Consider the following 22,635-nt stretch of genomic DNA (forward strand, 5'->3'; position numbering starts at 1 on the left):
CCCGGCCCCGGCCCCGGCCCCGCCGCGCCGCCCCCCGCTGCCGGGCACGGCCGCCCCCGCCCGCCCGCCACGTACGTCTCCCGTCCCGGCTCCTTTCCATGGTTCCCGGCGTGACTGGAGCCGCCCGCCGCCGCCCCCGCAGCGCGGCGCCGACCGCCGGTAAGGGGGGGCGGGCCGGGGCTCTTTGTGCGCCGGGCCGGGCCGGGCCGGGCCGGGGCGGGCGGTGCCGCTCGGCCTGCGCGGGTCGGGCCCGGAGCCGCGCGGGCCCCGCCGGGGCTGGGGAGAGCGGGGCCGCCGCCGGCTCGGCCTCTACCGGGGCCCGGGCGGAGTGGCGGCGGCGGGGCCGGGGCCGGGGCCGGGGCCGGGGCCGGGGCCGGGGCCGGGGCCGCGCCTGTTGCGGCCGCCCGGCCGCCGCTCCGGAGCCGGGCCGGAGCCGAGCGCTGGGGGCCGCAGCCCCGGCACGGCCCCGCCGCTGCTCCGGCTGCTCGGCTCCGCCGCGGGCCTGCGCGGGGCCCCGCGCCCGCCGCGCTCCGGAGCGTCCCGCGTGCGGAGCCCACGGGGCGGCCGAGCCCACCGGGCGGTGTGGGGCCAAGGGTGCCGTCCGTGTGGGCCAGGGGCCATCCCCCGTGGGCCGAGGGCCGTCCCCGTATGTGGGCAAGGGCCGTCCCGCGTGGGGCCGGGCGCGGGCAGGCAGGCTCGGCCTGGGGCAGGACCCGCGTCCCTCTCAGCCCCGGAGCATCGCCGGTCCCCGAGCGCGACCCCTCCGTGCCACTGGGGCTTTGGATTTAGTGCCCTCCTGCTGCTGGACATCGTCCCTGTGCCCCGTGCCGCGTTCATGGAGCAGCACACCTCACACCCCGCCATCCCCGCCCGGTGGGCATCACTTGGTGCAGGAATTGGCGGGGCCCTGGTGTGTCACAGCCGTGGTGGTCACCTCCTGGTGACCAGGGTCACTTGTGAGCTCCTGAGCGGGTGCCCAGCTCAGCCACACCTGTCACCCTCCGTAAGGATGGAGCAGCACCATCCCACCAGGCTGATCCTCACCTGGGGTTCCTGTCCAGGGCTGAAATTGCTGCCAGGGCGCTGTGGGCAGACAGTGATGGAGAAGGAGTCAAGTGCAAGTCACGGCTCAAAGCAGTGCTCTCCTGCTCCGTCTGTCTCTCAGGCGGGTTGGAAAGGCTCTTTTTTATTATTTTCTTAAAAAGCAGTGGAGTCGCACCTCCTCCTCACACCTCCTCCTGCTGCTGCCACTGACAACAAACACGGGGGCTGGAGCCGTAAGGATTTCCAGGGGAGAACCACCATCCCGGGCTGACCCCCGAGGCTGCTGCTGGGGCTTGGCTGGCGGGGCTGCCCTGCGGCTGGGGAAGCTGTGGCTTTCCTCACATCCTCCTCCTCCTCCTCCATCGCTAAGAACACAGGCTGGAGCGGCATCTGCTGCGCTGAGAAGCTTTTTGTGGTTTTCACAGAGGTTTTCCTGTGGAAGTGCTCGGCAGGAGTGCAGCATTGGGGCAATGAGACCCCGGGGAGCTCTGTGGGAGCGCAGATTGCCCTGGTGCTGCTGCTGGGGTGCTGGGAAGCTTTTGGTGCTCGTCGTGGCAGAGGAGCCCCTGCCATCAGCTCTGGTAGCCGTGCACCTGAGGCCTTTCCCCCCGTGTTATCCAGCCACGCCGTGGTGAGGCTGTGCCTGATGCTGGCAGAGCTTTGTGCACCAACCCCCGGCTGTCCACAGCCCTGGTGTCAGAGCCTCTGACAGCCAAAATTATTTCTGCCAAAGGTGCCCATCCTCTTCCCAGCCACAGAGTTCCTGGGAAGGTGTGAACTTTTCCAGCATTTTATTAAAAAAGAGCTTTTAAATGAGAAGGAAATTAACAAAACCTGCTGACACCTGCCGGTGTTGGTGGCGTGGCTGCGGGGCTTTGCTGTGGCACCAGAGCTGTGGCGCCCTGAGCCCTGGGGAGCAGCACAGCCTGACAGGGGTGCTGGAGCTTTTCTGCCTGCAGCAACACCCTCTGCAGGGCACAGATGCTGGCATTGGGAGTGGGAGAGCCAGGAGGGGATCAGAGCGTCATTCATAGTCAAGAGTCTGTGTCCTGAGGGTGAAATCCCAGGTGGGACGTGTGGGAAGGGGGCTCTGCCCTAAGCCTGGGGATGAGCTCACCTGTGGTCAGAGCTGGGAGGCTTTGGGCAGCACAAGGTGACAGTGATGATAATTGATAACTGTAAAATAAGAAAAAACCTTGAAATAATAGCACAGAGATGGGTTCCTCTCTTGTTGTGGTGGCAGCATCTCTGCCACCATGACCAGGGTGGTGGAGGGACATTGGCTGGAGCCTCTCCCCTGCTCGGTGGCACTGGGCTTGCAGCTGTGGTATAAGGACCGGCTTTTCCCGGCTCTGTTTTGCCTGTCCTGCCGAGTCTCAGAGCCAGCACGGGAGCTGGATGGGCACAGCAGCGACCCAGACGGTCCCTGAATGGAGTGGGAAGCTGGAAGGAGAAAGCAACCCACCCAGCTGGGTGGAAAGCTGGCTGAAAACAACAGGAAATGAGAACAGGGGGAACATCTGGGTCCAGCTCTTGCACCACTTCCGACGGGCGCGGAGCAGCCGCTGCCTCCGGGCCACAGCGGCCGCGGCTCCGCTCCTCCGGGTGTCCCCGGGGCTGGAACCGCCTGTCCCAGCCCATCGGCCACAGCCACCCCGTCCCCTGGCCCGGGGCTGCCGGGGGGGACAGGCTGCGGTGCCCCGGCCCGCCCCGCCGGCCGCCTTTGATGCGGGTGAGTGGCAGGGCCATTGTGGCCTCTTTGTGCCTCCCTCGGTGCTCCAGGTCTGCACAAAACCTGCCATGGAAACCAGAGCCAGCCGCTGCCCCAGGAAACCCGCAGGCGCAATTAGGAAATGCAAATAGGAATGCAAATTCCTGCCTCGCCTTCCAGGGCTCGCAAAGTCGCCCCTGGGCCACCGATGTGCCCAGGCCACTGATGTGCCCGGGCCACTGATGTGCCCGGGCCACTCGAGACCCCACCTGTGGGGATGGGGAAGGTGTCAGAGCGGGGCCAGGCAGGCAGAGAGAGCTGCAGGGAGCTGCTCTTGGGGTGCCTCAGGCCCTTTTCCTGTCTCCCCACGCTCGCTCGGTGGTGGCAGGACCGGGGCATCTCGTGCTGAGCAGTGACTCATAGGTGACAATATGACATTGACATTTTTTCCATCCTCTCTGTTGCCCAGCGACAAACAAACAACAAGTGTTTCTTCAAAGGCACAGTAGCTGCCTTGCAGGGCCTGTCCCCTGGCTGGGCCCAGGTCTGTCCCAGTCCCCTGCGCCCAGGGGCTGTTTTGGGGAGGTAGAAGTGTCCCACAGCCCTGCTTGGAGGGTGTGAGCCTGGCAGAGGCAAGGCAGGCTGCCCACTCGGCAGCGAGGACCCTGCACCAAAGCACACTGAGAATAGATGGGAAAGGAGATAAAATCCACCCACAGATAGCTCCAGGAAGCACAAACTCTCCAGGTCTTCTTTTGTAGGTGGCATTTGTGAGCACTGGAGATGCTGGCTGTGCCTGGGGTCCCCAGAGCAGTGTGTGTGTGGGTGGAATGGGGATAATGGGCTGGGGAGGATGGGCAGTGGAGCAGTTAAGGGTGGATGCTGATCTGAGCCATTCCCCTCCCTGGAAGGAAGCAGTAAGGTTTTCTTTTCCATCTGCTGGAGGAGCCGTAACTCAGAGCCAGGAGCCGAGATTGGTGTGTGGAGGGCATCATCCACAGCAGTGATCCGTGTGGGGAATGGCAGATCCTCTATGCCCTGATCTGGGCCTAATCTACAGCTGTGCCACTTAAAACCAGCCCTTGTTGATGGCTTTTATTTTTCCAAGCTACAGCCCCTGGGTGCTCTCCTGTTGGCGGCTGGAGTGGTGTGGGATGTGCATCCCCATTAGTGGTACGTTTTTCCAGCCCCAGCCTGCTTTTATTGCTGGGAAATGAGCTCTGACTCCTGGAAGTGGTATTTCTTCCTTCTGCCTGACAGCTGGTCGATCCCTGGCCTCGCTCTCCCTTCCCCAGGGAAGGCACACGCCGATGGGCACACAAACACTGCAGAGGGAGCCTGGCCCCTGTCCTTGGCTCAGGAAAGCAGGGCTGAGCAGGGGAAAACAGGGAGATCATCTCCAGCAAATGCAGAGAACAGTCCTGGAGCTCGGCTGGTGGGGATGGGGTCAGGCTTTGGGGAGGATTCCCAGCTCCTGGAGCCTAAACTGTTCCTTCTAAAATCCTTGTGCCTTTTACCCTCCCTAGCTGCTGATTGCCACAATCGGTGCAAATCAGCTGGGATGGGGTGTACCTGTATTAGTCATGCAAACTTAAAATTAGTGAAAGAGAGACAAGAAGAGTTTTGAAGAAGAACGTGACCCATTGTGGTGGCTGGGCCCAGCACGTGGCTGTTGGCAAAAGGGGGCAACAAGCAGAGCCACTGCTAGGGGGCTCTGGGTCCCTTTGCCAGCCAGAACTGGGCTGGCACAGGAATGACTCTGCTGCTGAGGAGACTGAGAGCTTCTCTGAGCCTTGGCCTGGCTTCAAATCCAGGTTAGTGTCCCGTGTAATTTCTGTGCTGTGCTGCGATGGAGCAAACCCAGCGTTCCTCCTTCCAGGGCTTTTCTCCGCCCCACAGTCCGGGTTGTGCCGGGATGGAGCAGCCTGTGCTGGCTGGCAGGAGGGGGCTGACGTAGGGCCTTCATTAAATACCTGTCCCTGGTGAGGTGTAGCCTTTCAAGCAGGTTCTCCTGTGCCGAGCAATGTCACCCAGCAGGAGGGAGGACAAAAGCCTGGTGCAATTACAGTGTGACACCGTGTCCCAGGACAGCGAGGGGACGCAGCTCTGGACTGTTGGCTCGGCACTTTCCTGGGGTAGCTTGCATCCACCATATGGCTCAGTGACTCATGAAAAAACCCTCCTCTGTTTGTGTTTCATTAGTCCCCTTCTTCCCTGGCTCTTGGTGAGCGTGCTGCTGAGAGGCTCTGTGCATGAGCTGGGCTGTGGCTGGTCCTGCCCTCAGGCTCATCCTGGGTGTCAGGGATGGATGGGTGACCACAGGGTGGCTAGTGCATGGCAGGTGGACGTCAGGCAGTGACACTTTGTGCCCTCTATTACTGCTGTGGTGCAAGGGGCTGGGATGGGGAAAGCGAGGGGGGAATCCCTCCTCCTCCTCCTCCTCTCCGTGGGAACCCCTGAGGCTGTGGATGTGGTGAGGGAGGTGCAGGACCTTCCCACCACACACATGGCATGGAAACCCAGCGCCTTTCATCCTCCCTGGCTGTGGTTTGGTCCCCGAGGGAAGGGGGATCACAGCAGCCGCTCTATGATCACCTTTAAATCTTCTCAGCAGCCCCTCTGGCCAGGGGCCTGTCCTGGTGAATAATTCACCGTGTGCTGGCAGGGAGAGTTTTACTCCACTAATTTTGTTTCCATAGAAACTCATGCGGTCTGTGCTCCAGAGCTCCGGGTGAATCAATACGGGATTTTTCCTCTGCGCACTGAGCGACGGCCCTTAAACCCTGATGGCAGGAGAGCAGCCCCCAGAGAGGCTGGAGGCTGGGCCTGCTCTGCACAGCCTGTCCCTGCCTGTCCCTGCCTGTGCCTGCCTCTGTGGGATGCCCAGGGCCAAATCCTGCAGAGATGCTCTGCACCAGCCCGGGGCAGGGTCAGCCCAGTCCATCCCAGTCCATTCCAGTCCATTCCAGTATGTTCCTGCTATGCAGAGAGATGGAGGGGAAGGTCTGCCTCAACTCTTTCTCCCTTTTTCCCTCCTATCCTTTAATTTCTGTGACCTTTGGCCTATAATGGCAAATTAGCCACACTAATTATCCAGGGAGCGGGGTTGGCCCTGCCCCCAGCCTGGTTCATGTTCCCCCCCCTCCCCTTTATTACTCACTGCCCAAACCTAACCCAAAAATTGCCCTGCAGCGAGTCCTCCACAGGCCCTGAGCCCAATCCCCAGGGAATGCCACACACCTTTGTGTCCGCAGGAATTTTTATTTTCTTTCATTCCCAGCTGCTTCCCAGCTTTTGTGCCGAGCTGGGAGCACAAAGGGAGGAGAGGGATAAGCAGTTACAGACGGGTTTGTGTGACATATGGCAAGAGGGCTTTGTGCAGCGGCTCTGGAGGGACAACAGCGGGCACAGGGTGCCTGAGCTTCCCTCCTGCCAGCCTCGGCATGGGTAAACTGAGGCAGGAGGCTGGGGATGGGCAGGGGCTGTCCCGTGGGATGGAGGCAGCACTGGATCCCGCTCGTGTGCGCCGTTCCAGAGCTCTGAGCTGATGGTTCAGCTGGGCCCTGTGTGTTTGATGTCGGCGGTGAAAGCCGTGGGAGGAAAGGTCACCGACACCGGCCACCTCCTGCAATAATCTTATATCAGCCCCTCTGCTTTGGGCAGCCTCGTGGATCTAATTTATTACACGTTGATGCAAGGTGGAGTTGAAGAGAGTCGCAGTTAAACCGTACAAAGGGATGCCGGGTCACTTTAATCGCTCACACTTGCTTGACCTATTTTTTTTTTTAATCCTTTCCTGGAAACCTTATTTCATGTTTGAATTCCCTCAACTATTTTAGGAATGTCGTCCTACCAAGATCAAATTACCTTCAATGAAACCAGTGCAAGGCGGCCTCGCAAGGCAGGCGACTTTTGGATGAGGATCCAGTGCTGCCTCATTAATGTGGGCTTAGTTTGGGGCGGGGGCTGCGGTCCTGCTGCAGAAAACGTGTGAAAGCCAAGGCGGGGATTAGCGCTGCACAATGCCGAGGGGCAGGGGGTGGCTCTGCCTGGCTTGGCACGGAGGCCTGGGGCACCAGGATCCTGCTGCACCCCGGCGCTGGCAGGGGAAGGTGGGTGCAGGGGTGCAGCCCTGCCTGGCTCTCAGCTCGGAGTGTCCCCCCGGGTTTTAGCAGGGTTTTGGTGGTTTAGGAGCCAGCTGGGTGCTGTGGAGGGCCACATCACAAAGGGCTCCCGTAAATCTGTCCTGAGGGAGGGCACCCGGCTCTGGTGGGAGAGCAGTGGGTGCCCCGAGGCAGCAGCTGCTTCCCTTACAGTGGATGGATCCCGAGTGTTCAGGGTGCTGCAGTGTCCAGGGCTCCCAGTAAAGCAGGAGATCACCTGGGCAGGGATTGGGATCACTCCGTGGCTCTCCCGGTTCCTCTGCACTTGCCCTCAGGGCCAGGAGGGGAATTTCCTGTTGCAGAGAGGTTGGTGCTGCACAGGTTCCCAAGCAGGGCTTACTTGTGCTCGCCTCCCTGATTGCTTTTGCTTTTGAAAAGGGCTTAAACCCAGCCATTTTAATACTCGGGTAGAACAAGAATTAAAGGAGATCCTCAGGTGCTTATTTGTTTCCATGAAAAAGGATTTGCTGGGAGCAATTTTCCCAGGCTGTGGGCCAAGGAGGGGTGCACAGCATCCCCTGAGGCAGAGAGGAAGGTGACAAGGGGATTTAGGAGACACTGGTAGGGGCCCATCCTGCACATCCTTGGCATGTTTGGTGATAGAGAATAGCATAATTTCTGTTCCTGATCATACACTTTTCATCCCAATTTCAGTCCTATTACAGTCACACCTGCAGCTGCTGAGCAGTCACATTCCCAGACTTCTCGTTCCCACACTGAGCAGTCCCCTTGCAGGGGCCTGGCTGCAGCAGAACTCAGCACATCTGCTCTGGACAGAGCCACTACTTCTGCTTTAACATCCTTGAGTTTCGAGACTTCTTCCAAGAGTCTTCCCTCCAGGAACCGGGGGAGCTGTCAGCCCTTTTCTCCAAATAATCCTGTGCATGGAAATGCTTCTGCACGTCTGTTGTGCATCCCCAGCTGAGGCACCACAGGCCTGGGCTTGCAGCCACCAAGGGATGAGTGCCCTGAGGGCTGGGGAGTGTGGGGCTGGGGCCCCTGCCCTCGGTGGTGTCACCCCATCCTGGCTGCAGAGGGGGTCCCAGCTCCAGTGTGTTTTCAGGGGGATCCATGAGCACAGCGTGGCAGTAGCAGGGGAGAAGGGGCTGGGCAGTGTTTGAGCAATCCCATCTGCTGTCTGAGCCGCAGCAGACACTGGGGAAGGGAATATGCTGGTCTGCACTCGGTGCCAAGGCTGTTGTTCCCTGAGCAAGGAGGGCTGTGAGCCATCAGCCCCGGTGCTTTTCCAGCTGCTGGCTCTCCTGTGGGGCTGTGCTCTGCGCCGAGCAACTGCTGCTCCCAGCACCACATTCCCGGTCTGACCCACCCCCGGGATTATCCAGCTGCTCTTCCCGGGCAGCTGAGGCCAGCAGCCTCTCCAGAGCTTCCCCTGGGGCCGTCCCTCCATGGAAAAGCCCATTTTTGGGAGGTACAGAGTACCGTGCCCAGGCAGGATGCCAGGGGCACAGGAGGATGTTCCTGCCAGGCTGTGAGCATTATCCCTCCCCAGGAGCCTGACTGAGGCCTTCTCCTGGCTCTGCTCTCGTCCTTGGCTCTGGCAAGGCTGGCTCTGAATTGTGCAAGTCACTGGCAGCCTGGGTGGCAGAGGGTGATGCCCTGGGCTGGCAGGGGGGAGCTGCCCCCCAAGGCCAGCTTGTGTTTGGTTGTATTTTATGGGTTGGAGTGGTGAGCCAAGGGCAGGGGCTGCAGCCAAAGGTGTGCCAGTGCCTGAGCACAGTGTGCACTGAGACAGCAGTCGTGTGGGAAAGCGTCCTGTGCTCTCCTGGCTGCGCAGTGACACAAACCAGCATTTCCAGTGCCAGCCCTGTCCCAGCATGTGGAGGCACTTGGATAAAAGCTGGTGTGGATGTGGCATTGTGGCAGCCCTTCCTACCCCAGTGCTGGCTCTGTGACCTGTGGGATGGGGACACGCAGAGCAGGAGCTTGCAAAGCCTTTAAGCTCCTCCTGTGATGGGTGCAGCAGAAGGGCGAAGGATTATGCCTGTGCCTGGGTTTGGAGGATGAATAACAGCATTCAGGGTCCTTCTGCAGAGAGCAGGGCAGGAGCTGTTGTCAGGCAGGAGAAAGGTTGGTCAGGCAGCAGCCAAGGAGTCATCCCAGGCTGGTTCTGCACGGGGGACAGGAGGGCAGAGGGGCCCAGCCCGTGCCCTGAGTGCCTGTGCCCTCGTGGGCTGCAGGAACAGCCAACTTCTTCTTTCCTTTTTGGGAAATCCAAAGGATTTTGCTTTTCCTGGCATCTCCCCAGCCCCTCACTGACATCACAGAAATAAGGGTGAGGAACCTGCTGAGCCCCTTCCCCGGCCGCCCCCGGGGTCCTGCTGCCCTCCCTGCTGCTCACCTGAGCGCTGCTGCAGCCGGCAGGAGCTGGGGAGGAGCTCAGGATCCAGGTACCTGTTGGTCCTTGAAATCAGCTCCTGCCAACAGCGCCACTCGCTTTTCCCTGGATTTTAACTCATGCTGATGGAGTGATTTGCATTTCTTTGGATTAGCAGCAGGACTTTGAAAAATGGGTTTAAAAGCCTTCAGGGCATGTGAACTGCCCTGGTCTGTGTGGCCCCTGCCAGCCCCGAATTCCTGGGGTGTATCTCAGGGCAGGGAAGGTCTTAACACATTCCCTCGGGACTCTTTGAAGCCAGATGTGCAGCGGAGCCTTTCTGGTGTAAAATATCTTGCCCCCATCCCTAATTTTCGTTCATTTTCTGACCAGATGATTTCCATGGCTCAGCACGTGTCTGTGCTCAGTGCCACTCTCCAGCACTTCCAGGGAGCTGTCCCAGACTCTGCAGTGTTGACTAACACCTCCCCTGAGTTGGTGTTGGCAACGGGGGATTGCCAGTGCTTGGCACAGCCCTCTTGGTTACAGGGAAGCCTTTGAATACACACTCAAAGGTCAAATCCTGGGAGACAAAGATTTCCCAGCCCAGGTACTTGGGTTACTTTATGGAGATCTGGAGAATTCCAGCCTGACTTTGGGGGATTATTGTGCTGTTTCAGGTTTATGGGCTGGCACAGCATTGCTGAGCCAATGGTTCTGCACAGAAACTCTCATCTCCATCCGTGGATTGTGCCTGTGTGTGTGTATCCAGGATAAGCTGTGTTCCCGTGGGTGTCCAGGCTCTCGGAGTAGCCAAATCTTGTAAGGAGGTGTGTACCCTGTGAATGTGTTACAACTCAATTTAATACGTGACTAAACCAGCCATGCAATATTGCAATTAAAGTATAATTCCAGAGGTGTGAACAATGCTGGCTCTTGGCTGGAGTGAGTCAGGGGAGCGGAGGAGGAAGCGAGCAGCAGTGTTTTATTAATTGACTCCAGTGGATTTATTTGTCCTCAGCGAATAGAGCCAGGCAGAGCTGTCGGAATTGTTCCTGCTCTGCTCCACGCCTGGCTCCTGGCAGGCTGATCCTGGAGACTGACAGTTGCTGGGATGGAGACAGTTCCTGGCTGAGTGACCAGTTAAATGGGCATTATTAGTGAGCAGGAGTGAGCTGGGGGCTCCTGGTGCTGTTTGGAAATGGCCCCTCGTGCCCGACAGTGATGCTGCTGCTGCTGCTTTTCCCTGTGTCCTGTCCTGCCTGGGAGCAAATGCCATGGGAAGATGGCATGGATGGTCCCTGGCACCTGCTCAGCCCAGGAACCAAGGTGCAGTGACTGGTGTATCCAAATGGAAATGCTTCCAGGATTACAGAAAAGCCAGGAAAGGAGATCAGAGTGTGCCTGGAGCAGGAATCATCCCTCTGATTCCTCTGGTACCAGAGCAGCGCTGTCCCTGGGGATGAAGGTGGGGGTAAATTAGTAGTGGGGCAAAAAGTGAATTTCTCCCCGAGCTCCTGCTGAGTTCCCCATGTATTGCAAGTGTGTTTTGTTCTCAGCAGCCTCTGGAAGCCCCTTGGAGCAGCCTGGGGCTGTGGCTGTCATACATGGTCTTGCTGGGCAGGGAAGAGCCCAGGTGACCTTCAGAGGTGACTGCTCCTCTTAATGGCTTGGAATCTGATTATACCATTTCACTAAGAAATGTGCTTGGCACGTTCTTCTGCATTAAATACCATTTAGGGACAGTTTTCCTGAACTCTCTGCCTGCCGCTTAGGAAAAAGCTTTTGAAAATGATATTATGGATCAAAAGTGTTCCTGGGGTAATTCTGTTTCAAACAGTGGAGTTAATCCAGAACTGAATTTGGCCCTGCATTTTCAAACGAGAAGCAGTAGCTGTATAATCTGTTTATGGTTTTAAAGTGAATGTTAATCTTGGATTTGGTAGCTTTTCCAAAAGGTCGATTTGCCGTGCTGCAGAGCGTTTCAGCCCCCTGCCCTGACACTCTCTGAGCCGACTCCATGTTTTATTTTAAAGAGTGATTTTACTGTGTTTATAAATACATGTCAAACCTGGAAACGTTAAATCTGGGCAGTGGAAGTAATGCCATTTTTCTTGCCTTGCATTTTGTGGTACAGCTCCTGGCACGGCATGTCCAGGCTCCAGCATTCCGGGCCTGCTGCAGGGATGGCTCAGTCCCACGAGGATGCGGTGGGACGGGTGGAACTGAACAGAATGTGCCCTGCTGAGACAGGGGGGCCTCTGGGTGCTGTCCCCTGGCGTCTGTGTCCCCTGGTGACTGTGTCCGTGTCCCCTCCGCAGGTGGGAGGATGCAGCCGTGTGCCGGGGGCTGACGCGCGGAGCCGCCGGCCGCGGGGAGCGGGACCCCCGCCGCCCACCCATGGTCCCGGCTGGCAGCCGGGGCAGCCCCCGGTGAGGAGGGGCACGGGCACAGCCGGGAGCGCGGGCACGGAGCCCCGCAGCCGCCCCGCCATGACGAGCCTCTTCCGCCGGAGCAGCAGCAACGGCGGCTCCCGCGGCGGCTCCTCCGCCCAGGAGCTCAACAACAGCCGCCCCGCCAGGCAGGTGCGGCGCCTGGAGTTCAACCAGGCCATGGAGGACTTCAAGACCATGTTCCCCAACATGGACTACGACATCATCGAGTGCGTCTTGAGGGCCAACAACGGCGCCGTGGACGCCACCATCGACCAGCTCCTGCAGATGAACCTGGACGGCAGCGGCTGCGACGACAGCTCGGACTCGGAGGACAGCATCCCCCCCGAGGTAACTGCCTGGGCTCCCCTCCGTGGGCTCTGCCTTCCACAGCTGGGTCACGTCAGTCTCATCCTGCCTCCTCCTGCCCGGGCACGGTGCTACTCAACTGCTGCAGGCAGAGGTTTGAGTGCCCAGATCAGCTGGGCTGCTGCACCAGGGGTTGGCTTGGGCAGTGCTTCAGGCTCAAGCTAAGTGTTCTACCCACCCTCACTCACCCCAAAACCCAACAGAGACCCTTCTGCTGCTGTCAGAAAGACTCCCTGGGGCTGTGTGCACCAAGGGTAGGCTCAGCCACCCTCTTCCCTTGAAAGCAGTACGTCCAAACTCCACCAAACTCCAAACTCCACCAAAACCCTCCCGGGTGCAGTGCCAGCAGGTTGCCCCATCCTCTGCAGCAGCATTCAGCCTGTGCCATCCCTGTTTTGCTGCTGCACATGGGGCTCTGGCCCACTGGGGAGCATTTCCCTGTCCTGCCCTCACCCCCTCCTCTCACCCTGCAGATCTTGGAGCGGACCCTGGAGCCAGACAGCTCGGACGAGGAGCCCCCTCCTGTGTACTCCCCTCCTGCCTACGAGAGCCAGGCCTTGGGCAGCCGCTACCCCCGCGCCCCACCCACGCCCCCGCCCAGGTGAGCCCCAGCCCCGCACAGCTCCTGCCCCTGGGGCACCCTGTGCCAGCACCTGGGGTCAGGCTGTGCTCCTAGGGCACCCCGTGCCAGCACACGGGGTCAGGCTGAGCTCCTGGGGCGCCCTGTGCCAGCACCTGGGGTCAGGCTGTGCTCCTAGGGCACCCTGTGCCAGCACCTGGGGTCAGGATGAGCTCCTTGGGCACCCTGTGTGGGTCAGGCTGTGCTCCTGGGGCACCCTGTGCCAGCACACGGGGTCAGGATGAGCTCCTTGGGCACCCTGTGTGGGTCAGGCTCTGCTCCTGGGGCACCCTGTGCCAGCACTCAGGGTCAGGATGAGCTCCTGGGGCACCCTGTGCCAGCACACGGGGTCAGGCTGTGGCAGCTGGACCTGGCACGGCTGTCTGGCCCTGCTCCTTATAGGGTCTAGTGAGACAAAGCCAAGGGAGATGAATGAAGCTCACAGCTGGCTCAAGAATCCCTGTGAGGGTCTAAGCCACCAACAGCTGAGGGGCCGGAAAGCCGCCCCAGCAGCGTGTGGAATGGCAAAAATCAGCTCGGGGGCGGGGAGCACTCACTGCTGCTGCTGCTGCTGGAAAACACCAGGTGCTGGGCCAGCCCCACCCGGCTGCTCACCACACACCTCGGCTGGCTCACTTGGCCCCTGGCAGCCCCGCTCTGGCTGTAGCTGTGGGACAGCAAGGGTGAGCCCTGGGCACCTCTGTGCCAGCCCCTGCCCTCTGTGCAGGCTGGGTGTGACACTGGGAGAGGGACGTTTGTCAGCTTCGTGGGCAAATCCCTGCGGTGCTGCGGCTCCACCAGGCTGGTTTTGGGAGTCTGAGGGAAACAGGGAGGAGAAGGAAAACCCAGCATGCAGAGTTGCAGGGCAGGGCCTTGAAATACAGCTCCCAAATATTCCAAATGCTCTAGGAAATCTTTCACTCTCCAGAGCTGATGGTAACGTTGGAGATTCGGGGATGTGCTGGGGTTTCGTGGTTTCCAGGACTGCTGGTGGAGCCAGGCAGGCCCTGCTGTGCCAGGCCCTGCTGTGCCAGGCCCTGCTGTGCCAGGCCCTGTGCCACACTGCCATGGCAGGTGTTGGTGGGTTTCTCCTCAGCAGAGGTGCTGCCTGTGCTTGCCCCACAGGACGGACGTGCCCAGCAGCGCCGTGCACTACAGGAACTGGAACCCGCCACTGCTGGGCAACCTCCCCGAGGACTTCCTGCGCATCCTGCCCCAGCAGACTGCCCCAGCTGGCACACAGGTGAGCTTGGCCACCCCTTCCAGCCTGTTCCATGGCGTGGCATGGACACCATCCCAGTGCTCAGCCTCCCTGAGCTTGCAGCATCAGCACACTGGGTACCAGGTGTGGACTAACCTGAAAGTTTGGGAGTGTGTCCTGTTCAAGAGAATGAAGGGGGCAAGGTGTGAAAGAGCTCTCAGCAAAGCTTTGATATTTTTCCTGCTTTGTCCCAGTGATTAGTGCCAGAAATGCCACTTGCCATAAGCACCTAATGTTTGCAATTATTTGAAAATCTTGCCCGCTGCTCTGGTGAGGAGCAGCAGGACCAGTAATGCTCCTAAGGAGAGCAGCACTGCCAGGGCACTTGAGGGCTGCTGCAGTGGAATTTGGGTGGGAAACCTAGTGCAAGCCAGAGGATTTGCCCCTGGGAAATCAGAGTCCACATGTGCTCCATGGCTGTTTTAAGCCACAGGGTTTGGGTGCCAGCTGCAGGGCAGGCAATGGGCAGCATCCCATGGGGAACAAGCAGCCCCAACACATGCTGGGCATCCTGCTCAGCTCCAGGCACAATTTGGGGCATCCCTCAGCCCTTTGCTAACACAGGAACCCCTAAATGGATCCAGCATCCTCCTGGCATGGAGAGGGCTGGGGGGGCTGCAGGCACCCTGCTCCTCACTCTCGTTTTGTCTCCAAAGGCAGCCTGCCACGTTTTCATGAATGATTGCTCTGCAAGTTGAGCTTCACAGGCTCTATTACCTTTCTGGGAATAGGAGCGTGCCAATTCATTTGGGCTCAGGGGGAGGAGAGGAGCAGCTGCCCTTTTCTTTCCCCAGTAATTGTGTGCTTTTGCTTTTTATGGCTCTCTGGGAGCAGCTACAAATCAGATAAATATTGTAGGCAGGGATGAGGCTGTGCTGCTCCCTAGGTGTGAGGCGTGACGGGCCTCGTGCAGGGATGTTTGTCAGCAGGACACTGCAGGCTCTGCTCTCTGGAGATGGGAGATAGAGCAGCGATGCTGCTGAGACCCTTCTTGTACCTCCACACAGGTTCTGCTATGGCACAACCCCATGGCTTAAAGTTAAAAATCCCTGCCAGCCTTTGCTCTGCTGAAGGAGCTCCAGAAGGCTCCCACATGGGATGTCTGTCCCCTCTGCCCTGTCCCCGTTCCCAAGGGGCAGAGGCAGCGCTGCCCTGTTTGTCCCTTTTGCCCCGGCTGTTGGGCAGAGGAGGGAGGGCCCCCTCTGGGAGCAGCAGTCGGTGCCCGGCGGGGCTGGGCAGCTGCGGTGTCACACACAGAGGGGCACAAGGCCGAGCTCAGCCCCAGGGTGCTGCTGCAGGGACCCCCGAGAGCAGCACCCAACGTTGCTGTTTGCCTCCCCAGGGCTCCCCCGGCTGCCGGCAGCCCCTGCCCCGGGGCCAGGGCTCCCTGGAGCAGGAGCGGCGCTGGAAGCAGTACCTGGAGGACGAGCGGATCGCGCTCTTCCTGCAGAACGAAGAGTTCATGAAGGAGCTCCAGAGGAACCGGGACTTCCTTCTCGCCCTGGAGAGAGGTGAAAGGCCCTTCAGAAACTTCTGCTTTTTGGGCGTGTGCCCTGCTGTGACTCTGGCTGCTGGCAGCAGTGCCCTGCCCGTGGGATCAGGGCTTGTGCTAAAGCAGAGCCAGTACAGGATGTGGCCAGGCTGGGGGCTGGTGGTCTGAGCTGCCCACACTGCTGGGCTGCTCCCTGGACTCCTGCTCTCCCCCCCATGTCCAGCCCTCTGCAGCATCTCTCGCAGAGCCCAGCAGAATCCATAGCAAGGAGCTTTGGAAATGGCCTCTGAGCCCTCCCCAGCCCTGTCAATGGTGCTTTGCAGGGTCCTGGCAGCACCGTCCCTGCAGGTGCCAGGAAAGCCACGGGTGTGCTCGTCATGTGCTTGTGCTGGGTGGGCAGTTCCTCTGCTGCTGCGGGCTCCCACCCAAGTGCTTGTGGTCGCTGTGCAGAAGCAAAGCCCCAGCTCCCTCCCTTGCCAGCAGCCACTGGGGCTGTGAGGGGAGAGGGGAGCAGAGCCATGTGCTCTGCCTCCAGGGTCTGATCGAGCGGGCTCTGCGCTTTTTGTGTTTCAGATCGATTGAAATATGAGTCAAAAAAATCCAAGTCGACTGGTGTTGCTGTCAGCAACGACTTTGGTTTCTCCTCCGTATTATCAGGTAACTTCCAAGACGTATGTGAGCATTGTCTCTCCACAGCAGGATCCCCCACAGCCCTGCATTCCCATCCCTCTGGCTAGCTGCCTCCAGAGTGGCTCTGGAGGGAGGAAACTGGCTGATCCCTCCCTGCTGTCCTCCCAGCACTGAGAGGAGCTGGTGGGTCTTGGGGGTGGGTGCTCCTGCCCTCCCCATGTGGAGGTGCTCCTGCATCCTGCCTCCATCTATCCCTGCCCTCCCTGCCTGGGCTGGAGCAGAGGATTGTGCCTGGAGGCATAATGACTGTTCTGGGTAATCCTGATTAACCTCGGAGCACAGCAGCTGCCCAGAGTCAGAATTAGAGCTGGTGTGTGTCGATGGCCCCACGCGGGGTTGGGCGAGCCTGGGCGGCCTGGCAGGGCTCCAGCTGGGCTCCCAGACCTGGGGAACAGGGACATGGCTCTGGGGTCTCTGTTCCCTGACCCAGCTGGGCTTGCTCTTGATCCACTGGGTAGCATCATCCAATACCCAGAGCACAGTCAGAGCCCGGGGGAATTTGGAGCTGCTGACCCTGGAGGGAGGTGCTGGTGCTGGGACTGAGCCCCTGTAAGGGTGTGCTGCCAGCCCGCAGCTCTGCACTGCCAGGGCTTGTGTCCCTAGAGGGTCTCCATCCACAGCCAGCCCCACCCTCATCCCACCTCCTCTCCCCACGCTGCCCTTCGCTGCTGCTGGAACTGGAAGTGATTTGTGGCAGCCCCCTCTCCAGGCAGGCAGGCAGGCAGGCAGGGAGGCACTCCCGGTGAACCGTGTTTGCCTTGCAGGTGAGGGAGCTCCCTCTGGAGCCAGCGAGGCCGGTGGGGCCGTGTCCGACGATGCCTTATTCCGAGACAAGCTCAAGCACATGGGGAAATGTGAGTGTGTGCAGCGCCCGTGCTGGCAGCCGGGCAGGCTGGAGGGGAGCTGGGAGTGGCGTGGGCAGGGGGAATGGCAGCAGCACCTGGCACTCTCCCAAACTCAGTCACAGCCTGCTTTTCCCACCACAAACTACAGCAAGGTCCTTGGGTGGCCCCCAGCTGGGCTGCAGGCACTGGGGACACTGGGAGGGGTGGGTAAGGAAGGTCATGAAAATCCCAGAAAAAGGGGAAAACATGGAGCACCTCCCACCAGGGACCGAGGTGTCCCCGTCTCCCTCTCCGAGTCTGGGCATCACCACAGGGTGTTGGGTGTGGGTGGCTCTCACACCCCCAGCCCTGCTCCTCTCCTTTCCCCTGCCTGTGGCAGCTTTGGGAGGGGTTTTTGGTTTTGGGTGAGACCCTGAGGCAGCTGCTTCCTTCCAGCCACGCGCAAGAAGCTGTTTGAACTCGCCAGAGCCTTCTCCGAGAAGACAAAGATGAGGAAATCAAAAAGAAAACACTTGTTGAAGCACCAGGTGTATCCTGAAAGGGGCTGTGGGGCAGGGGGCCTCACTCAGGGGGCTCCCCAAGGGCTCCTGTGTGGCTGGAGCGTGGGCTGGGAAGGGTGGCTGTGGTCCCTGGCCACATCCTGGCCCCACAAGTGGTTTTCCTTAGCGGAGGGTGCAGGATGGGGACAGCAGCTTCCACAGCAAATCTTCTGGATGACGTGGAAGGACATGCATATGGTAAGGAGTGCTGTGCCAGGCTGTGCTGGGTGTGCTGGGCTTGGCAGGCTGGGGCCTGTGGTGCCACATCACCCCAGGGCTGGCTCAGGTGTGAACGGCTGGCAGAAATACCCCTGTGGGCCAAAAGCCTCCATCCATGTTCTGGGATAAACTCCCCAGTCCCCCTGGGAATTCTCTCTCTGAGCAAGGAGAGCCTGCCTGGGGAAGCTGGGCTGCCTCCCCCGGGCTCCTCCCCGTGGTGCAGGGGTGCCCCGGTGTGGAGGTGGCTGCAGCCCCCGCCTGCCTCTGCCTTCAGATGAAGATTTCCAGGCACGGCGGCAGCAGCTCCGGGAGGAGGAGGAGACGCCGAAGGAAGGGCAGTAAACGGTGAGAGGCACCTGGGGATGGGTGATCACTTTGGTGTGCATGGCCCAGCCTGGCTGGAGGAAGAGCCACATGCTTTAGGCTGGGCCCAGAGTGTGTCTGGGTGGGCACAAGCCGCATCAGTGGGTGCCAGGGCTGGGACAGCCCCGGCTGCTGTCACTGTGTGGCTGAGGCTGAGCACAGGCTGTTCTCTTCCCCTCCCTGCAGGTCCCAGCTCTGGGGTTTCTTGCTGGCACAGGACGTGCACGAGGCTTCATCAGGAGATGGCTGAAAAAGGAAAAACCCACCCAACAAACCACCCAGATTTTGGCTGTTCCCCCTCTGCTGCTGTACTCCTCTGAAGTACAAGTATCGAAGTGAGGCACAATGTTTTCTTACCAATGGTTTGAAAACAACTTTTCCTATCGAGAAAATCAGCCAAAAAGGAAAAAAAAAAAAAAGGAAAAAGAAAAGAAAAGAGGGCAAAAGAAGAGAGGGCAGCTGCTGCGAGTGAGCGGCTGTGGAGGAGCCAGCGAGCTCGGGCTGGGGAGGGGCAGCCCCGCCTGCTCCCCGGCCGGGCGGCACGGGAGGGATGAAATGAAATCAGTCCTACTAACGAGGATCCAGTCCCACGTGGGGTCTGCCTGGCCGGAGCACTCCTGAACATATCTGTAGTGGTCTGATGTAACTTCACTCTGCGCACACCGGAACAAAAACCACGTGAGAAAGGGAAGCTAACAGCCGTTGTCTTTTATTGCTAGGAGTAATGAGCAGAGATTCAGATCAGGTAATAGTCAAATAATATAAATTGTTTATAAAGGAAAGGCCTTCTTTTCCTAGGCGTTTCACTTTGAATTAAACCTTTGCCTTCGGCATTGCTACAACTGCCTTGAAGTTGGGGAGCTTTGTGGGGCAGCACCAAGGGCTGGATTTCACACCAGTTTAACCCTCACTGCTGGAGCAGGACACGTCCCACAGGGTGGGGTGCTGGGGGTGCCTGCTCACCTCTCACTGTGGGTGAGAGCCCAAGCCAGGGGCTGGCAGGGCTGGTGGAGGTGTTTCCAGCACAGAGTTTGTGCCAGGGCCTGGGGGCACTGCTAGGGTTGGTGCGGGGCAGGAGCAGAAGCAGAGCCCCTTCCTCGTGCCCGCAGCGCCGGGATCCTGCAGCTCTCGGAGATGCTGTCAGGCTAAAAATAATTACATAAACAAATTCCTTCGCTGTGTAAGTAATGAGTGACGAGCGTAAAGTCAGAATCCGCTCCCGCCAGCACATTTTCTTCTCCTTTATCGGCACAACGCTCCCTGCCAAATGCAGGAGGTGGCTCTAGACGTGCCTGTTTCACTCCCTGCCTCCTGCCAACCAGCACAAATGTTGCAGGATTGGAGCTGTGAAGGCGGCAGACGCAGGAGCCCCAGCCATCAAACACTCACGCAACTGTTTTCCCTGCCTCTCGGCAGGGTTTGGTAACAAAAGTCCCCCTTGCAGGCGCTGGCTCCCTCAGGCTCCTCTTCAATCCCCACGGAGCCCACGTGCCTTTGAAGTGGACGCCAAGATTTGCTGCCCCGGCGGCGCTGCAGCTGCTGCACCTGTTGAGCGCTGCTGCCGTCCCCTCCAGCCGTGCTGGGGATCAGGGCATCCCCTGAGCTTCACTTTCCCTGGTTCCTGGCCAGGGGCAGGGCTGTTTCCAGGTGTCTGGGGCTGTTTCCAGGTGTCTGGGGCTGCAGGGTCTGGGTGGTGTCTCTATAGCACAAAACTCTCCTGCAGCACCGGCGCCCAGACAAGTTCTGGGGTGCCGAGGGCCAGGGCAGGTGCCATGGGCTGGGATGCCAGCAAGCTTTGGGTTCCTAAAATCAAAGCAGCAGAATTCCCACCCCACCCAGCCCATACCAGTTCTGGTGTCCTCTCCTTTGCTTTTGAAGGATGGAAGAGCAATCCTGAGTGGTGGCAGCACAGTGACAGGTTAGGCCACCCCAAGCCACGCTGGCTGTCCCACACCGTGGGCAGCACCCCTGCTCCTCGTGGGGTGCACAACTGTCAGCAGTGCTGCAAGGGCACAGGATGCCCCAGGCTGCCCTGCCCAGCCCAGGGTAGGATGTGGGTCTGGAGGGGTGCAAGGGGCTAAGGGGGAATCAGGAACGGAAAATCCTTTAGTCCCCGTGTGGGATTTCCATTCTGAGAGAGCTGTGGAGAAGGAGGGGCTCCTTTCCTGCCCTCACTGGCCTTGTGGGCCCTGAGGCTGCTGTTACTCCCTCCCAGTCCAAAGCAGCTCTGCATATTTGGAAGAAAATCAAACTTGGAAGCGGATCAGGCTGTCACCATTCCACGGCGGGCGGCGGTGCCAGCGCAGTTTCCATGAGCGCAGGAAGCACCAGCGGCTGGGAGGGGAATTCTGGAATTCTGCTCTCCCTGACAGGGAGGTGCTGCCCGAGGGCTGGGCTGGGCTGGGTCCTGCCCTGGCAGCAGGGATGGGATGAGCTTCCCTGGGAGGTTGGCACAGGGCCACAGGCCAGTGCACTGCTGGCAGCCGGGACAAAGAGGGGGACACTGTCGCTCCTCTCAATCTGCTCGATAAGGGACACCTGGGTCACCCCTGCCAGCCAGCTGTGTGCTGGTGGAGCATCCCCAGGCCAGCAGCTGCCTCTGCTTTCTGCCTGAGCTTGTCCCCTCTGCTCCCACTGAGAGAGGGACAGCGAGGAAGGGTGGCCGGGAGCAGGGGAAGGGACAGCACAGCTGGCTCAGTGCCCAGCCCTGCTGGGGTCCTGCACCAAAGCTCCATGGCCACCCAGGCCTGGCACAGGGCTCTGGGCACAGCTCTGCCACCACCACCCCCCAACAAGCAGCCCTTAAACATCCCAGGCCAGGCACAGCCTCTGGGGGATGTCACTCTGTGGCCGTGTCAAAATATCCTGGAGGCACAAAGCATCGTTTTAATGGAGGTGGAGAGGGGTTTTTGTGTCCTGTAAAAAACAAAAATCAGGTCTGTGGAGTGGAAAGGCCACAAACCCGGCTTGGGAGCCAAAATGCGTTTCTTACATAAAAATGTACAATTCTCAGTGATGTTTGTATCATTTCTCTACAGAAAGGTTTCGAAAGAACAAAACAAACTGATCTGTGACATTTGTGAGTGTGGCTATTTTAGAATTTTATTTCCATAAGTGATTTTTTTCTTAAAGATGTTTAATAGTAATTCCTATAATAAAGTCCTGTTGTACTCTTCACACTGTATATATTTTTTTAACACTGTGTATTTTTCTACTCTTTACAGGAGGAAGAAGAAACAAAGGGGGCTGGGAAGGGAAGGGGCAGCTCTAGCCCAGCTCCAGGAGATGCAAACACCCAAAATCTGATGGGGCTGAATGTGTGTCCAGTGGTTTCTCAATAACCCAGGAGCCATCCCTGGGGGGCAGTGGCAGGGCTAGGGGGCACATGGAGCATCCCCCTGACTTGCAGGGACAGCACAGAACCCCCCTGTCCTGTGCCACCTTTCATTTCCCGGCAGGATCGGAGCTTTCCAGCTCGGGAACCTTCCCTGTGAAAGAAAAGCCTGGAAAAAGTCAGGGCACTCTTGCCTTAAATGTCAAAAGCAGCGAAAGGCTGGAGGCAGCCCGGCTGCCCTGGGGAGCGCAGGGCCTGCCCGGGCAGCTCCCTCTGCAATTGCTGCTTTTCCTGCAGGGACAGGGGCTCTGCTCTCCAGCAGCTCCCTCTGCAATTGCCGCTCTCCTCGGGCTCTGATCCCGGCCGGGGCTGCGGCTGGGGTTCCTGCCGGCCCTCGGTGTGCCGTGGAAGTGTGCTGCCCCCTTCCTTCGGCGGCCTGGGAGCAGGGATGGGATGCGCTTTCCTTCCTTGCCCTCGGTTCCCGAGCTGCACCCAGTGCCCGGGGAAGGGCTGCCTGCAGGGAGGCTGGGGCTGCTGGGGCTGCTGGGGCTGCTGGGGCTGCTGGGGCTGCTGGGGCTGCTGGGGCTGCTGGGGCTGCTGGGGCTGCTGGGGCTGCTGGGGCTGCTGGGGCTGCTGGGGCTGCTGGGGCTGCTGGGGCTGTACACCGAGCTGGAACACACCCTGGGATCCTCTGGGGCCGCTCTGCCTGCTGGGGCTGCCCGGGGCAGGGTGCGGCCATGGGGCAGCCCCGGACAGGGCTGGTGCGCATCCCACTGTCCCTCGATGTGGATCCCATGTCCCCTGTCCTGATCCCACTCTGGGGCACTGTGGGGTGACGCTGTGAGGGGTGTCTGTGAGGGTGGCACTGTGGGGGTGACACTGTGAGGGTGGCACTGTGGTGGTGGCATTGTCTGTGAGGGACAACAGTGGGACACGGCTGTGGGCCCAGCCATTCTGTGACACCGCACCAGCAAACAACAGGAGGCGAGGCTGCCCCGAGCCCAGGACTGCTGGCGCTGCCCGGGCTGGGGCCGAGGCTGTCGGGGCACACCGGGGCCGGTCGCGTCTGTCGCGACAGCGCCAAACGGATGGGGGCGACCCGGCTCGGCCATCCGCTGGCGCTGCCTGGGCACCTTCCCCCGCCGCCGCTCGGCACTCGGCCGTGTGCCCTGGCGGCCGCTCCGGTTCCGGTTCAGTTCCCACTCCATTTCCGGTTCCG

General features: G+C 59.8%; 1 protein-coding gene across 1 annotated transcript; it reads left to right on the forward strand.

The window, feature by feature from the left end:
- The first annotated feature begins 55 nt into the window (after positions 1 to 55).
- On the forward strand, positions 56 to 21,257 carry CUEDC1 (CUE domain containing 1). Its single transcript, XM_036395278.2, has 11 exons — positions 56 to 159; positions 11,575 to 12,036; positions 12,528 to 12,655; positions 13,799 to 13,916; positions 15,277 to 15,445; positions 16,000 to 16,083; positions 16,881 to 16,970; positions 17,397 to 17,490; positions 17,640 to 17,698; positions 17,994 to 18,064; positions 18,269 to 21,257. The coding sequence occupies exons 2-10, from the start codon at positions 11,746 to 11,748 to the stop codon at positions 18,059 to 18,061; spliced, it is 1,101 nt and encodes a 366-aa protein (XP_036251171.1). The 5' UTR covers positions 56 to 159; positions 11,575 to 11,745; the 3' UTR covers positions 18,062 to 18,064; positions 18,269 to 21,257.
- Positions 21,258 to 22,635: the final 1,378 nt, after the last annotated feature.

Source organism: Molothrus ater, chromosome 21, assembly GCF_012460135.2.
Source record: "Molothrus ater isolate BHLD 08-10-18 breed brown headed cowbird chromosome 21, BPBGC_Mater_1.1, whole genome shotgun sequence".
Taxonomy (NCBI): Eukaryota; Metazoa; Chordata; class Aves; order Passeriformes; family Icteridae; genus Molothrus; species Molothrus ater.

Bases quoted from the DNA above. Each gene is read 5' to 3' on its own strand.
- CUEDC1 (XM_036395278.2), top strand. From the start codon at position 11,746: ATGACGAGCCTCTTCCGCCGGAGCAGCAGCAACGGCGGCTCCCGCGGC. The intron at 17,491-17,639 runs GTATCCTGAAAG...CGGAGGGTGCAG, and splicing joins CACTTGTTGAAGCACCAGGT to GATGGGGACAGCAGCTTCCA. The intron at 17,699-17,993 runs GTAAGGAGTGCT...CTCTGCCTTCAG, and splicing joins CGTGGAAGGACATGCATATG to ATGAAGATTTCCAGGCACGG.